Raw genomic sequence first — 17,360 nt, 5'->3', positions numbered from 1 at the left:
TCCATATTGAAAAATTTGTTTCCCGTGGGGGATCGGACAATTTCCCCTGTCTACAGCTAATTTATCCAATAGGAAAATTAATTACGCGAGGAGGTTGATTTCTTGTAAGAATTTTAAAAATTCCCCTAGAAGTTTGCTGAAATCTATGGGGGGAAATAAAAAAAAAAATATAGGGTATTATATAGGGTTGATACCTCTCTTATCAGGTTAAATATCCTTAAGGGAAAAGAATAAACACGAAGAAAGAAACAATTTCAAATGGCACGAGTAAATAAAATTGAGGTCAACCTGTTGCACCATTACATGTTCTAACACAGACCAAATCAACAAAGGTGAAATTCCTTTCTGAAATTTCGTTGCCAGTCAGTTTTATTTTTACGAAATCCAAATCTCAGTTCAACACCACATGGTCGATACTTAAATCGCGTATTTTTGTGGTTGGTGTTAGCTTTAGCCCATGTTTCACTGAGCGTGGTTACTCGACCATAGGGATGGAGCTACTTTTGTTGACCACAAGCATAGCTTTGGGTATGACGTTACTTGTATGTTAATCATTCATTTTATCAAAATACTTTCCACTGTATCAAAATTCGTTTGTACTTTCTTAGGAATGTTTCATATTGCGATACCCAGTAAAGTAAAGGTTTTATTTCATTATCATCACATCACACAATACAGTTGAAGCGTAATGACTTTTCAGTTTATGCGTATGTTTATTGAGCTTAATTGCAGGAATGGTACCTTAAATAAAGATCAGGATCTAACTTCGCAAAAGTTAGCCACATCTAACATACAGATAACACTATACAATGTTTAGATAGCTGTCCTTGACTAACTTTTGTTGAACTGGATTCCAGATTCCTATTGGTTTTCAGATGTATAAGATCAAGGTCAAACACGAAAACAAAAAACATATAAGATCAAGGTCAAATGCGAAAACAAAAAATATATAAGATCAAGATTTTTAAAAAAGTTTCTATTCGTTTTTAAGGTCAAATGTGAAAGGTCAGAATCCATGAGTGAGAAATTTAAAAATGCTTGGTTACAATATTGATGCAGCCGAATTTAGCACACTTTTGAGAATGGTAACCAGGATAAAGAGCTGCGACCCATTGGTTTTCCTTGTTAATTTTGAAAGGCCGAGGTCACTAGAAGGGGTACATGAATCAAGGGAACTAAAAGGGAACTTCTGTTTTGTGGTATCTTGCGTAAATATCGTTGTTCCTCTTTCTTTTTAAGACAAGAAGATTGTGGTCACTCAAAGATAGTTTATTTCTTCTTTTTCTTTTCTTTTTCTGGTTCAACACATTTATTCAATTCTTTTAGTCAGGATTTTTACAACTGCCCCTACATTCCAACCTGACCAGCGGGTATGGGGACTCAATGCTATTTACACAAACACTCACTTTCACACTTATGATAGACTTTCATACCAAAGATAGAAGTAAAGAGTAAGAAGATAGAGGGAAAAATTACTCTGGCTGCTGAACAAATACATGAAAATAAGGGGGGGGATTGCCAACATAGGCTACGTTGTTTTGTTTACCCTGTGCACAATCTACGAGTCTTAAATGTTTGGTATCAAAATCAGTAGAAATATATATTCATGCACAAATTATGCTGATGTAGCATTTATGCCTATAATCTTTTTATACATGTACAATGTGATATAAAATCATTCATTCAGTTTTTTTAAACAATTTCCATATTTCCTCAAATTGTTCTATGTAATTCTTTCTAAGAGCTATGTGTCTTTCAATATGATATACATTTATCCAGACATTCTTAAATTTTACTAGAAGCAGTGGACTTTCTTTACATCGAGAAGAATATATATAATGTTTCAAATGAAAATTTATGATATTAATCAATTCATTCTCTGAACAGCCAAGTAAAAATGTTTCTTATCTATGACAATATCAAATGTAAAAGATTCAAAAAATCATGTATAAACAATATATAAAAAATTCTGCACTTTTTCACTCATATAGAATATGCTCTAGTGTTTCTTTTTCTCTAACACAAAAACTGCACATGTCATGATTGATTATTTTAATATTTTTTTTCAAAAAAGTATTTGTAGTTAATATTCTTTGGTTTATTCTGTATTGTAACCACTGTATTTTTCTATCATTTGTAAATTTAATCACCCCAACGTTTCCTTTGTTGTCATGTCCCCCATAATGAAAAACAAAGTAGACATCCATTTATGGCGTGTAAAACGTTGCAATATTATACAAATCTTGATTTACGAGGGCTGTTCGATATGTAATGTGTATTGCACCACGGCGCAATAACGCTTTGCACGATTTCGCGAATGATGATATTCTGGAATAGCTGTACCCAATACCTTTCCAACGGTATAAACACGAACTTTCAGCTCCACATAGTTTTAAACTTTTAGTCATTTCAATAGAGCCGGTCGTTGACCACTGTTGTCAAAATGCTTGGGAAACGGGTTGAGAATATTGAAGAAATTAGAGCTAATATAAAAGTTCGCACAAAACTCGATCATTCGGTAATGCAGATTTTTACTGAATTGGAGGAAGTTTATGGGTCTGATAATGTATCCTATGAGACAGTTCGAAGGTGGAAAAAGAAATTTCCGACTGGCGCAGAGTCCGTCAAAGATGAAGCAAAATCTGGCCGATCTGTGACTGTAACAGGCAAGGCAAATGTCTCAAAAGTCAAGGAAATAATTGAAAGTTGTGGCAGATACACGATTCGTGATATTGCCAAAGCTGTTGACATATCGCTATCATGGGTGCATTTCATTTTGAAAGTACGAAATATTTCTGCAAGATGGATACCGCATATATTGACAAATGACCGAAAAACGGGTACGAATACAAACCACTAAGCAATTGGTCAATGTTTCCCAAATTCAATCAAAGACAATTTGCAAACATTGTTACTGGTGACGAAACATGGGTTCACTATTTCGAACCAGTAAGAAAAATTTGAAACAAAATATGGCTAACTAAACACGGTAGAAGGCCTGTAGTTGCCAAAAGAACCATAAGCACAAAGAAGGTTCTTTATTGCATATTCTTCTCATGCAAGGTGAAGATAACGAACAGTGATGGTATAGTCGTACAAGTTTCGTTGCCGAAGGGCAAAAGTGTTAAATGGTCGGTATTACCGAGATGTTATACTAAAAAGGCTCAAGAAATATTATCATAAATGACGCCCTGTGTCAGGATTTAGGTATGTTCGTCTACTTCATGATAATGCTCCATCACATACATCTGAGCTTGTGGAGCAATTTTTGAAGTCGGAGAAGGTTACCGTCTTGCCACACCCACCATACTCTCCAGATCTAGCCCTATGCGACTTTTTCCTTTTTCCAAAACTTAAAAAGTTCTTATCTGGTCGTCGTTACAAGTCCCGACAAGCCCTTGGCTCAGCCATCAGTCAGTGCCTCAGAGGTCTACCTAAATCAGCGTACCTTGGCGATTTCCATTTCAGAAATGGATTCAGAGATTGAAATTATATATTTCAATCCGCGGAGAATACATGTACTTTGAAGGGACGTAAAGTTCATTTCACTATTTGAGTCGAATGCTTTTGAGATCTCGGTCAATACACATTACTTATTATATACTTTCAATTTCATCTCTTCTTTTTTCTTTAAAAGTTTGCGGGCATATATCACACGATATATGCCCGGAAACATTCCGGCCCGCAAACATTACGTCACAATCAAATTTCTACGCCGTTAATTTTTAAATTTTTCGTGCTTTTCATCTTTTACTCAGTTAAACCGATAAAGTTATTGTTAAAAATAAAATTATTGTTAGTTTCTAAATGAAATTGAAAGTATATAATAAAAAGGTTATAGACTTTGTATGGGAAATATGACGACCTCGTTTTTTATCGCGAACGGACCTCGCAAGCTCGGTCCGTCTACGCGCCAAAAAACTCGGTCGTCATATTTTCCCATACAAAGTCTATAACCTATAAATATAGAACAGCCCTCGTATATTCGACAATTTTGATGTTTATATGCGTAAATCTTAATCTGCATTCGATAATCTTTATATTTATGTGCATAAATCTTGATTTATACTTCAATTCGATAATCTTGATGTTTATTATGCGTAAATCTTGATTTATCTTCGATAATCTTGGTATTTATATGCGAAAATTTTGATGTATATTCGATAATCTTGATATTTATATGCAAATATTTTATTTATATGCGATAAATCTTGATTTATATTCAATAATCTTGTTATTTATATTCGATACATTCGACAATCTTGTTTAAATTATCAAGATTTGCATAATATTGCAACATTCACACGCCATACCCATTCATTGCATTCATATTTTTAATATGGCTTTTTATATTGATTTGAAAGGTCACTTGTGTGTCTTTGTTCGAGAATTATAAACACATATTTAATATTGACAATACATTGTTTGATTTAAAGTTATTGGAGAACACTTTTGGAAATACACCAGCTTTAGGGGGATGCAGAGTCCTCATCGTATTTCGAGTATAATACTGGGTCTCTGAGCTAGGGAATCTGATTCATCGACGATAGATGTAATGTTAAAAAAGATGCAATGCCAAAAAACCCAACATGTATTGAATGGAAACAAACGAAAATTGCTTTTATTTTCAGTATAGTCCATGGTAATTTCTGTGCATTCTTGTTTTGTACAATCCCAACTCATTTTTAAAATAACCCTATATTCAAATAGCAATATTCCATTGTCGCCTGCATATGGTGCTTATGGTTTTTCAACTGATTATATACGCAAAAGCATGCTTTACGTATGATCAATTTTGAAATCGAAACAAGCTATTGTTGAAAGAGTTGATATTATAGGGGTTCAACAGTTTAGTTTAAAGTCAGCTCTTCGTAAATTATATGGTCGTTATAATGATCAAAATTGCACATACAACCTGTCATTAGGTCGAATGCTGTCTGACGTGTTTCATACCAATTGTTAGGCCGATATGTACATCTTATTTTGACTACGGATTACACAATTTACCTGATCGAGATATTGGGCTCACGGCGGGTGTGACCGGTCGACAGGGGGTGCTTACTCCTACTCACTTGATCCTACCTCTGGTATGACCATGGATCTGCGTTTGCCCTACTTTTGATCCTGTATTTTTATAGGAATGATGAGATTTATCACTTTTGTTATCTTCCCTTTTTTATTTTGTATAATCTTCACTCGTTATTTACTTACCCTGACCGTCACATGTGGCCTCAGCATTCAGACTGTAAACAAAAGTTCCCAATTTGATAACCAAGTATTTTGTTCTTGGAGCAGTTTCTAAGTTACTTACATGTACCTACTAGTATCTAAAAATCTAAAAATCGATCTGTATGTTAATTAAATTCATGATTAAACTCCGAAGAAGCTACTGCATTTTAAAACAAAAATTTTCTTCACATGCTTAATACGATAGACATCTGTTAAGATCCAAATAATCATTAATGAATTCAGAGTATTCATATCATAGATATTATATATAACATTAGTTTGCAGTTAAACGTAGTTCACAAAATCACTGAAAAGCTAGGGTGGTCTTTTGTTTTGGTAATATCTTTCAATTCACATAAAATACACTTTATTTTACTTTAAGCCTTTGCCCAAGATCCTTGTTCACGTGGTTATCACAATTTGATCAGTGAACCTCATCGGAGCAGCCAGTTCCAACCGGAGGTAACGGATCACCTTCTCTGTGATAACGGACTAACGGCTGGATGGTACGTCTTTGATAACAATGATGAGATGCCTACATCCTGTGTGGCCCAGTACCATTGCGGGACCCACTTCCCATTGTGGATGCAGGGCTCACACCCCTCCCAGGCTGATGGTATCGTCCACAGGAAGGCCTGCTCCAATATTTATGGGAGTTCAAGTCACACTTGCTGTGATTTCTCCCTTGACATCCAGGTCAAGAACTGTGGCAGTTTTTATGTCTATTACTTACAACCTGTTCCGGCATGCGCCATGGCTTATTGCGCAGGTAAAAAGTTACCATGTCATTTAGTAAAAGATTGTCTTTTCTGACTACCAATTATGAAGCAGTTTTATTTTGACTTAAGTTTAAGTTTATTTCATGGTACTAGAATCATGAAATGTTTTTATTTTCACTTGAGTTTAAGTCTGTTTCCTTGCAGGAAATAAAAAGGTTTGCGACGTTGGAGGTCTACCCGCTGCTGGTGGAAGCTGTCCAGGTACACTGTTTCTTCACTGGGATGATTAAACATTCACTCATACTCCGAATTTGCCATATTCTCTTTCGTTTTAGATTTATATCCAAAATTGACCACTTTACCATCCTTGCAAAATCCAGAAGTAACGCCTACGAAGGAGGTTCGTTTTCCTTGTAGAATTGACTACCCTATCGGCCAATCGGATGTTGGATTCATAGTCACGTGGACAGTGGACGGCAAAGTACTTGTCGACACCAATACGAAACTCCCTGTGAAGACAGTCCTGACTGGGGATTCCAGAATTGCGTACCTTAACGCTATGAAGCTACAGGGAAATCTTGGAAAAGAGGTACTCACTGGAAGAAAAACTTTCACAAAAATCTAAAGCTTTTATAATTACTAGAAAACGCTGTTCCTTTCTACTGCAAATTCAATCGTTTCAAAACAGTTGTTATTCTTTAAGGATATGATAAAGTATATCTTTTGAATACATCTCCCTTTGCCTGTCACAGCTGAAGTGCAATGTAACCTCGTTCCATCCCTCCAAGGGCCAGGGCATTATTAGCGATTCATTAGGTAGCAATGGTTACTGGTGTGGAATTAGGGTGAGCTAACTTTAGTACATCTAAATTATAAAATGTTTGTAAATACAACTCTTGTCATCATGAGGAAATGTTTTGGTGTTAAAGATGAACCCGGACAAAATCAATGTGGACGAGGGTGGGCCAGAGCAGACGGTTAAGGTAGAATCCACCATTCCCATTCCCTGCACCAGCCTGTTTCCTGATGACTGTAAATTGACAGTGAAACTAAAAGGACTACGTAATCCAGCAGGTGGGGATCACGTCACGTGACAATGCATCTTCTTGTAACAAAATTGAAATATTAAGTGGTTATACCTATAGTAGCTTGTCTATGCACTATTGTAAACGTGTGCCAGGACTGATTGTGCCCACCATGTATGGTGTACAAATCGATCTAGATTTCAGTCGTGATCACAGTATTACCATTTTAGTTCTCATCCCATACATATATATACAATCATTGTCATTCTTATTATTACAGTTCGGTGTGTTCTTGAAATTTGATTCTAAACATTCTATCATCAGACGCCTCACTCTCGGGATGTCACCTTGACCTTAAACTAGACAACGTCACGGGTTTGTATTCCACATTTTTCAAGGTCAAGGCCACCAGAGATTTTATCAAAGACCACAATCATGTCCATGAAGTGGGATTTCAGCCAATTTATGATTTTACTCATCCGATGTGGAAGAATTACACCGCTACTCCAATCTCAGTACGTGCAAATAACCAAGCTCAATTCAGCAAAATACTTAATCGAAAGATAAACACGAAATACAGAAAAACAGATGTAATGAATTAATAGATTGCTTTTTTCGGTTCAGGAATATTTACTTTATTCTGAACAGATTGGTACAGCGGACAAGGATCATGGACATTGTCTGCCGTGGGGAGATCCACATTTCACAGGTTTCGATTATAAGAGGTAAATAAATATATACATGTACTTGAAGATTCGTATACACAGTTGTACTTCCAAATATATGCATACTACCCATGGTTGTCTTTTAGATGGGGGCTGAGGTGGATTGGGATACATCACTGCCGCCTCCCCTCCCCTACCACCCCTCTTTCTCTCTCCGTTTTATTCCCTTTTGAGGCCCCTTTCTTCTCCCATCTCCCTGTCCTCCTCCTTCAGTTCCCTTTCTTCCCCTTCTCAAGTTCTCTCTCCCCCTTTTATCCTGTTTACTCCCATTTAGATACCCTATACCTTTCAAACTTACTTGAGTTTTATTTACAGTCCATAAAACATATAATGCACAAGCAATAATTGTTCTCCTGAACTAATTTATCCTCATTGAAAATATTGAAGGAATTATAACGTATATGGAATTGGTGATATGGTACTTTACAAGTCACTGAACCAGAAACGACCATTTGAGGTAATTCAATGTGGTGCTATTTGCACGTAAATGCGAAAGAACTCTATCTACTTTGTGTCACTGTCTTCCAATCCTAAAATTTTATTTCTAATTTTTCATATAACGACAGGTTCAAATGCGTACTTGGCCGTGTGGAAGCCTTCATCCATGCATTTGTGCAGTCATTGCGCGTGAAGGAAATGATATCGTGGAAGTGGATATGTGTGAGAAGAGAGCGGGTGTTATAGAGGCTCCGACTGTATCATATCTTTCTGGACACCCTCTGGAGGGAACGACTGTTAGCAAGGATAAATCTGGAAAAATATTCTACGTTAGCAGTAAAATATTTCTAACTTACTTAAATAAATGGTAAAATCAGCAAGTTGTAAAAATTTGCTGACATGTATATGGACATTTGATATAATGTTGATTTTCTAAGTTTTTTATTTTGCAAGTAGGTACTGTTATCCTCAAAGATGAAGTGAACATATAATTTACGAGTACAATAACAATGGTTCGTTTAATTGACGATATGAAATGCATGAACTTAATTAAAATTGTTATTGTAGATCAATTTTCCGTCGGGAGCTAGACTCGAAGTGAAGACCGCGATATCCCCTGGCCGACGTGGTAAGGAAAAACTTCCATACATGAATGTGGATATCCAGGCACCCCCAGATGATTTTGGGGGAAGTGAGGGAATGTGCGGAAACTGGAACGGGGTAGTCGGAGACGATCTCAAGGGTGGAGATGGAAAAGTTTACACCCCTAACAGAGTTGCAGATTTCACAAAGAGTTGGACGTAGGTTTTTATTATTAGAATGCAAGTGTGTTCCACAACTCAGTAATTCTGTATATGATATTGAGGAAGCGTTCAATTTAGGCACCTTGAACTACCAGTATCTGTTGTTCAACCTCTCACCGAAGTTATATTTTCTCTTTCAGACTTCCTACTGGAACCAGTATGTTCCATCAACTTCCAAAATATGAAGCTCACTTAGCGCCCAAGTTTGAATATTGCTCCTGTAAACAGAACGTAGACTGCACTAAAGTCGGCAACGGCGCCATAAATCCTAGCAAAGTAAGCAAATCAAATCCATGTTGATGGGTACATGTATCCATATCCAAAGCATTACCCGCAAGATTAATTATGTTTTAAAAGATACCTTCAGGGGAAAATGATTCGAAGGAAGACTTGTCATACATTATGATTTACTCCTCCTAGGCATCTGATCCCACCGCTGGTGTTCAGTGGTCCGTGTTCGCTAGACCCTTTATTTGTGTCCTTATTCGTAAAACGTTTTCATTTGTCCTAATGAAGGGACAGGTCGTCGCTAGAACTTATCTAGTTGTTCATCACATTGGTTTTAGAATTGTATTGAAATTTATTTAAAAATGTATCTTAACTTGTATCCACTATGTGGGTCCTACACTTTTAGGTATCGGGTGTTGTATATAAGAATGGAAGTTTCGAGTATTTATCGATAACACGATATTTCACAATTTTTAGGACTCTGTGATATATAACTCTTTGTGAATCGATAAGAGTCAACGATTTATCAAAACTTCGAAATATGTTTGTGGAAACGAATTATAACAATATCATCCCGTATATTAATATTTTTTGATTGCCTCTTTTTTCCCTTTAAAGTTAAATGCATTTCCTCCTCCATTTTACAAATTCCTCAGGATAAAGGATCTCTCATAAGTGGAAAAGGTACACATCACCGTCGTTCTGTGCGTTCCTACAGCGATCACTTTCCTGACAGAGACTTGGCCGTAGATCCTAGGATGGTAGCAAGTAAGTCCATCATGTTGACTGAAGATTAATGTATTGTACATGTACCTTCATCGAGTGTGATATCGCAAATATAGAATTGGTTTGAAATCACACAGGACGACTGAAGAGAAATGCAGATGCTACTTTTCCAACGGCAAGTGGAATAACGGAGAGTCAGGCAAATAGTTCGTGTAGGCACACGATCATGACGTCATCCCTCTACAAGCAATGTCAGCATACAGATATTCTCAACAACATCATAGAGGGATGTATTGAGGACATAAAGGTGAGACAAAGTAGCTCTTTAAAAAACTTTTATGATAAAGTTTAGAAGCAAACCATTCTATACAGATGCACGGTCTTGTCTTTGCAGTACGCTGATTCAGCCGATGCCTTCAGGCTTGCTGTTATGAACGCTTTTGATAGTACTTGTTACAATGAACTAGCAAAGGATCCTACAAACATTCAGTATGTGAATGGTGACCCAGTTGTAAATCCCTCAATCAGCGGCTGTCCGAATCAGTGCTCACTAAACGGAAATTGTGTCAGTGGCACATGCCACTGTCACCATGGATACACTTCAATTGATTGCTCTGTTAAAGAGGGAGTTTCCCCACAAATTCATCGGATAAGAGGGTCTGTAACTTTGAAAATAATGATAACTATTATAAAGCGTATGGCAAAAAATATTGATTTTTGTTTCCATATGTGTCCTTCTCTTGTCTTTGCAGAGATGGTCTATGTGACATTAGGGCACGCCCTTGCAGACAAGCTAACGTTATTGTTGACAACATCATGGATTCCGCTAGTCTCTCCTGCAGGGTTACACCAGTCGATGTACGCAAAAGTATTTAGTATTTCAATAACAACATTGATAATGATGCGATAAAGCTACATGTAAATGCAATTTATGTTTGATCGTGTGTTATCAACTATATATTATATACATGTTGTACATATTAGTAAGATTGCTATTGCGTGAGTTTTTATATTAATTTTAAAAAAGAATTCTCTACTGTATGACAGCTGTCTGAGGGGCCACCTGTGGAGTCTGGTCCAGCAACAGAATATCACGGCGAGTTTCTCAGTTTCTTAGAGATGCAGTGCCCCATTCCTGAAAGTAATGTCATGAAAGGTACAGGTATATACGCTCTAGTAAAATGCTCAGATCTGGTCAAATGTTTAATCTGTCGTCTGTTTTTATTCAATCTGAAAAATAGCTAATTGTGATAAGTTTTTTGTACATTTAGGTCTAAGTGCTAAGGGCTTCAAAGTCTCCGTCACCTCAGATGGGCAGCACTACAGTCAAGAGTCCCTGTTTATTGTGGCAGACGGTTACTGTAAGAAATGTACAGCTACGGGTGTCTGCACACAGAATGTAAGTTTCTGTTTATTGTGGCAGACGGTTACTGTAAGAAATGTACAGCTGCGGGTGTCTGCACACAGAATGTAAGTTTCTGTTTAATGTCGCGGACGGTTACTGTAAGAAATGTACAGCTACGGGTGTCTGCACACAGAATGTAAGTTTCTGTTTATTGTCGCGGACGGTTACTGTAAGAAATGTACAGCTGCGGGTGTCTGCACACAGGATGTAAGTTTCTGTTTATTGTCGCGGACGGTTACTGTAAGAAATGTACAGCTGCGGGTGTCTGCACACAGGATGTAAGTTTCTGTTTATTGTCGCGGACGGTTACTGTAAGAAATGTACAGCTGCGGGTGTCTACACACAGAATGTAAGTTTCTGTTTATTGTCGCGGAAGGTTACTGTAAGAAATGTACAGCTGCGGGTGTCTGCACACAGAATGTAAGTTTCTGTTTATTGTCGCGGACGGTTACTGTAAGAAAGGTACAGCTGCGGGTGTCTGCACACAGAATGTAAGTTTCTGTTTAATGTCGCGGACGGTTACTGTAAGAAAGGTACAGCTGCGGGTGTCTGCACACAGAATGTAAGTTTCTGTTTAATGTCGCGGACGGTTACTGTAAGAAATGTACAGCTGCGGGTGTCTGCACACAGAATGTAAGTTTCTGTTTAATGTCGCGGACGGTTACTGTAAGGAAGGTACAGCTGCGGGTGTCTGCACACAGAATGTAAGTTTCTGTTTAATGAGTCTCATGTCTAACTGTACACAGAACATAAATATTGCAATTGCATTGAGCAAAGCGCAGCGGATGTAAATTACTAGGTTCGTGCACTTTTGTTAACGCATTGCAAGTATACAAGGAGTTACACATTTCGGGATTTTTAAGATTAGACAATAATCGCAACATAAATACATTTTCTTGATATTTTTCTTTTACATAATTATATGCATATTGATTATCAAAGCATTCTGGAGACAAGCACCATATCATGGTTTTCACAACTTTTTGTTTAAAGCTTTTAATGTACCGGCATGGATATCCGGTGCTTCACTTTCTGAGAATTTTCTTTATTGTTATTACGTCATTTTTTCGTAATATTTGTCTGTGTTTCAGGTTTAAATATATTGATGACATCACAGTTACATTATGGATATAATAATAATCGGAGTTGGTGTTGGTTCCTAATACTAGTACTAGGCTTATAGAATTGTGCACAAAAATTCAAAATATTATGCTGAAATTGTCTACAATGCTCTGTCATAGTTTCTGTTTTACGGCGCTAAGTCTCGGATCGTTTATATCAACCTTCGCAAATTTAATATACTGGATTATGCATGTAATTTCAGATCTGAAAGGCCCATCACACCAAACTCGTTTACGGAACGAATTATCTTGTCCTTTAAAATCGTAAAACGGCTTGTGGTCTGGAATTGAATGTGTAAAGAGTTAATAGAAAATATCTACAATACGATTCTAGTTTGTTTATAAACAATCCTTACAATATAATACGTCCATATCGTCTGTACCCCATCCACAATCGGTTCATATCAAATTCAGATCAGGTAAATTTGCCGTTTCCAAGCAATCGAAGCCCGTCCATAATCAGATAAAGCCCGTTCTTCCTTGTCTTCAAGACGTTCACATCCGTTCTTACTAGTTCCAACTCCTGCTAACTAGATTTTAACCCGATCACCCCAACCAGAGACAGTTCACTTCGTCCTCATCTTGTTCTTAGTGCGCGCTCGTGCATTGAGCGTGCAATCCTGTCTTGACTCGAGAGCTTTAACAACCCATCGCGTTCTTTGTCCTTCAGTCTTGTTCATCATTTAAAACTGCATACTGCTCGATTTCACCATGCCTCCAAAGAGAAAAACTTTGCATGTGAAAAGAACCGGTGAGAATGCAATTGTCCTTACCGTAATGACCGAGAGCATATATATAAATTTTCTCATAGATTGTTATAGATGTTGGAAACTGGAAAGATATTCTTATTTTCCATGCGCTCAATGCTTTGGAAATGAGAAAAACAAGCATGAAAATTTATAGCAGAGATGCATGTTTATGCTATGTTTAAAACAACCAAATTTAAATCCAAATATTTGATAAGTAAACGGCGTCAAGATCAAACACCTGAAACACTAAATCTGATTTTTGTAACATGGGAAACGGTTCAGATTTCTGTGTCTCCAACTTATAAATTAATCTTTTATTTTGGCAAATTTAATTTAAGAAAGGAACAAAGAGTGGGCTTTCGCTATCACTTGGTAACAACCACGTCTTGAAAGTAATTTTGAATCGATGTGAAACATCCGCGTTATTCCTAGATTTTAAAAATGCATAACCAATCAACCATCCGGGATAAATTTGGATTCGCTGTCATTCAGCATGACGTTTATTAAAATGTTTATCTTTTTTCCATGTAAAAAGCCAAACAGTTGTTTTATTGATGGCGTGTGCTATCGTCATGGGGACCAGAACGACAAATTCCAAGTGTGTGATCCATCTGTGTCCACTACCAACTGGACATCAAGTAAGACAGTGCAAGGTTAGTATAGAAATCAAGACGAGGTAGAACAATGTTAGCATAGAAATCAAGACAAGACAGAACTAGGTTATCATAGAAATTGAAACAAGACAAAACAAGGTTATCATAGAAATCAAGACAAGGCAGAACAAGGTTATCATAGAAATCAAGACAAGACAAAACTAGGTTATCATAGAAATCAAGACGAGACAGAACAAGGTTATCATAGAAATCAAAACAAGACAGAATAAAATTATCATAGAGATCAAGACAAGACAGAACAAGCTTATCATAGAAATCAATACAAGACAGAGCAAGGTTATCATAGAAATCGAGACAAGACAAAACTAGGTTATCATAGAAATCAAGACGAGACAGAACAAGGTTATCATAGAAATCAAAACAAGACAGAATAAAATTATCATAGAGATCAAGACAAGACAGAGCAAGCTTATCATAGAAATCAAGATGAGACAAAACAAGGTTATCATAGAAATCAAGACAAGACAGAACTAGGTTATCATAGAAATCAAGACGAGACAGAACAAGGTTATCATAGAAATCGAAACAAGACAGAGCAAGGTTATCATAGAAATCAAGACAAGGCAGAACTAGGTTATCATAGAAATCAAGACGAGACAGAACAAGGTTATCATAGAAATCGAAACAAGACAGAGCAAGGTTATCATAGAAATCAAGACAAGGCAGAACAAGGTTATCATAGAAATCAAGACAAGACAAAACTAGGTTATCATAGACATTAAGTTTAGTATAGAAATCAAGACAAGACAGAGCAAGGTTATCATAGAAATCAAGACAAGGCAGAACTAGGTTATCATAGAAATCAAGACGAGACAGAACAAGGTTATCATAGAAATCGAAACAAGACAGAGCAAGGTTATCATAGAAATCAAGACAAGGCAGAACTAGGTTATCATAGAAATCAAGACAAGGCAGAACTAGGTTATCATAGAAATCAAGACGAGACAGAACAAGGTTATCATAGAAATCAAGACAAGACAGAGCAAGGTTATCATAGAAATCAAGACAAGACAGAGCAAGGTTATCATTGAAATCAAAATAAGACAAAACAAGGTTATCATAGACATTAAGTTTAGTATAGAAATCAAGACAAGACAGAGCAAGGTTATCATAGAAATCAAGACAAGACAGAGCAAGGTTATCATAGAAATCAAGACAAGACAGAGCAAGGTTAGTGTAGAATAAAGACAATTGAAGAGGAAGATATTGTGAAAAGGTGATATTACCAATTTAAGAAGTTGATGTCACATGTTCCGGTTCTGAATTATTGATATCTGATATTCATTTTAATTTGATGATATCGCATACTAGTATTTGAATAAATGGTGTCACCTTCAGTCACCAATTCAAGAAAAATACGTGATATTACTTATTCAAATAGACGATATCAACTATTGGAATAAGTTAAAGAATTTATTCAGAATCAGAATATATGATATCACCTATATTGAATAGGTGTTATTATTAGTTTTTCGAATATTAGGTGAAATAATAAATGCCGAAACGTAGGTTTATAGAAATTTTCTATCACATGCACACAAAATATTCCTGGTGGACTTGTATTTAATGCACAACATGGTTCTGTTTACTTAACATCCGTTTCGGGATATAAGCTTGGCAAATCTGTTTTAGTCAACGGTAATTATTTGTCTGTGTGTGTCTCTCCAATGAAATACTGTTGTAGAGGTGGATCATTACACGGCTACCTTCTCTGGATGTCGATGCCCATACAACATAAATGTGTATGACTGCGCATGCTGCCAAAATGGTGGATGTCAGTGTGGGGAAATTCAACCTAATCAGTGCACGGACTGTAACAACAAGGCACTCTGCGGCACGAATCCGGGACTTTTCCCGCCACCAGCTTAATAGTGAAGTGTTTCCACCTCTAATGTATAAAACACAGTTGTACATATAGAACAAATGAATAAGAACATATACATGCATGTTCATATATTATAATTGGAATTCTTACATTAATAAATGAAATATAAAAATGTTGTTATCCAGATATGTATGGTTTTAAGTTGTGTGGATATTCCTATAAAGGATGCATTTTACATAACCATAGGGATTTCGTATCATTAGTATCATAATTAGTCACTTTTAGCTCACCTGAGCCACTGGTTCATATGAGCTTATCCACAGGCAATTGCATCGCTTGGGGGTCGAATTTACTATATAAAGAGTAAAGGTATAGAACTCTAAATATAGGGTACCCAAGTTAGCTGATGTAAAAACAATAAATTAATTGATATAAAATTCTTCTTTGTATTTTAATTTATTCATACATAATCAATCTACATTACTACCAAAGTTCATCCCGAGCTATTACGGACTTCATTTTATGAATTGGGGTAAGAATTCATTTTAGAAATGATATTTTATGCTGCACATTCTATTTGATAGCTTGTTGCAATGCTCAAACACTCTGTGTAGTCGTATAGTGTCAGGGCCCAGCTAAAAGTAAACCAAAAAATAATAGGCATTTTTCCGAGTTCATTTCTGCATATCTTGGGAAGTATACGGAATTTCGGGATGAACTTTGGTAGTAATGTAGATTGATTATGTATGAATAAATTAAAATATAAAGTAGAATTTTATATCAATTAATTTATTGTTTTTACATCAGCTAACTTGGGTACCCTATATTTAGAGTTCTATACCTTTACTCTTTATATAGTAAATTCGACCCCAAGCGATGCAATTGCTTGTGAGCTTATTTGATTAATTTTGTCTGTTGACTCTACATCTATGGAAAAGTTCTCTGAAGTTGATATAAAAAGATTCTGGAGTTCCTCATTGACAATATCTACGTAATCTTTGGTGATTAGGCCTTCCATCGGGAATTCCCATTTCCACAAATTGTGCTCCTTTATTGAATTATGTTTTTGTATTCTTTGGCTGTGAATAATCGATGACTTTTTTTCTATTAACAATATTCACTTTAAGTCATATGTGAACATTCGACGATATAACCCAGTGAACTCGAAATAAAAAACCACCACAGAGTCTTCCACATTGACTCGAGATTTTGATATCTTATTGAAAGTCAAAAGTTAGATATATTGATGGTATTTTTTCCTATTAAAAGTATTCTTTCAGTCACGTGTCAATTCGATATGACCCAGTGAACTCGAAATGAAAGACACCACAGTCTTCCGCATTTACTCGATATTTGAACATGTTAAATACATCGACGACGTGTTGTCTATCAGCAATATTCTCTTTCATTCGAAATAAAAGACCACACAGTATTCCGCAATTACATGCACTTCATATTTGGATATTTTATTGAAAATAGACGTTGATGGCAAACTACTAACTCGGTTTTATGACAAACGCGGTGAATGCAGCCTCTTCATCCTCAAACACGGACCCCTGGACACACCAGAGATGGGATCAGCTGCCGAGGAGGAGGAAGCATCCCCTGTCGACCGGTCACGCCCGCCGTGAGCCCTATATCTTGATCAGGTAAACGGAGTTATCCGTAGTCAAAATCAATGTGCCATGAACGG

General features: G+C 36.5%; 1 protein-coding gene across 2 annotated transcripts; it reads left to right on the top strand.

Annotated features, from left to right (window-relative positions):
• The first annotated feature begins 307 nt into the window (after positions 1–307).
• On the top strand, positions 308–15,840 carry LOC130052323 (von Willebrand factor D and EGF domain-containing protein-like). 2 transcript variants are annotated; one of them, XM_056156822.1, is made up of 21 exons: positions 308–528; positions 5,612–5,998; positions 6,153–6,209; positions 6,284–6,537; positions 6,701–6,793; positions 6,878–7,022; positions 7,298–7,488; positions 7,622–7,698; positions 8,086–8,155; positions 8,265–8,465; positions 8,704–8,936; positions 9,080–9,215; positions 9,824–9,935; positions 10,031–10,200; positions 10,288–10,550; positions 10,646–10,751; positions 10,941–11,049; positions 11,165–11,248; positions 11,675–11,718; positions 13,704–13,821; positions 15,527–15,840. In XM_056156822.1, the coding sequence occupies exons 1-21, from the start codon at positions 492–494 to the stop codon at positions 15,709–15,711; spliced, it is 3,072 nt and encodes a 1,023-aa protein (XP_056012797.1). In that variant the 5' UTR covers positions 308–491; the 3' UTR covers positions 15,712–15,840. The 2 variants fall into 2 exon arrangements, with proteins under 2 accessions (XP_056012797.1, XP_056012796.1); XM_056156821.1 differs by lacking the exon at positions 11,675–11,718 and having other exon boundaries at positions 11,165–11,292.
• The last annotated feature ends 1,520 nt before the right edge of the window (positions 15,841–17,360 follow it).

Source organism: Ostrea edulis, chromosome 2 (assembly GCF_947568905.1).
Source record: "Ostrea edulis chromosome 2, xbOstEdul1.1, whole genome shotgun sequence".
NCBI lineage: Eukaryota > Metazoa > Mollusca > Bivalvia > Ostreida > Ostreidae > Ostrea > Ostrea edulis.
The sequence above is the reverse complement of the archived record's forward strand: the minus strand, read 5'-3'. Positions and strand labels throughout refer to the sequence as shown.

Excerpts from the sequence above, each read along its gene's own strand:
- LOC130052323 (XM_056156822.1), top strand. The coding sequence starts at position 492 with ATGGAGCTACTTTTGTTGACCACAAGCATAGCTTTGG. Across the intron at positions 10,201-10,287 it reads GATGTATTGAGGACATAAAG|TACGCTGATTCAGCCGATGC; the intron begins GTGAGACAAAGT and ends TTGTCTTTGCAG. Across the intron at positions 11,719-13,703 it reads CGGGTGTCTGCACACAGAAT|CCAAACAGTTGTTTTATTGA; the intron begins GTAAGTTTCTGT and ends CCATGTAAAAAG.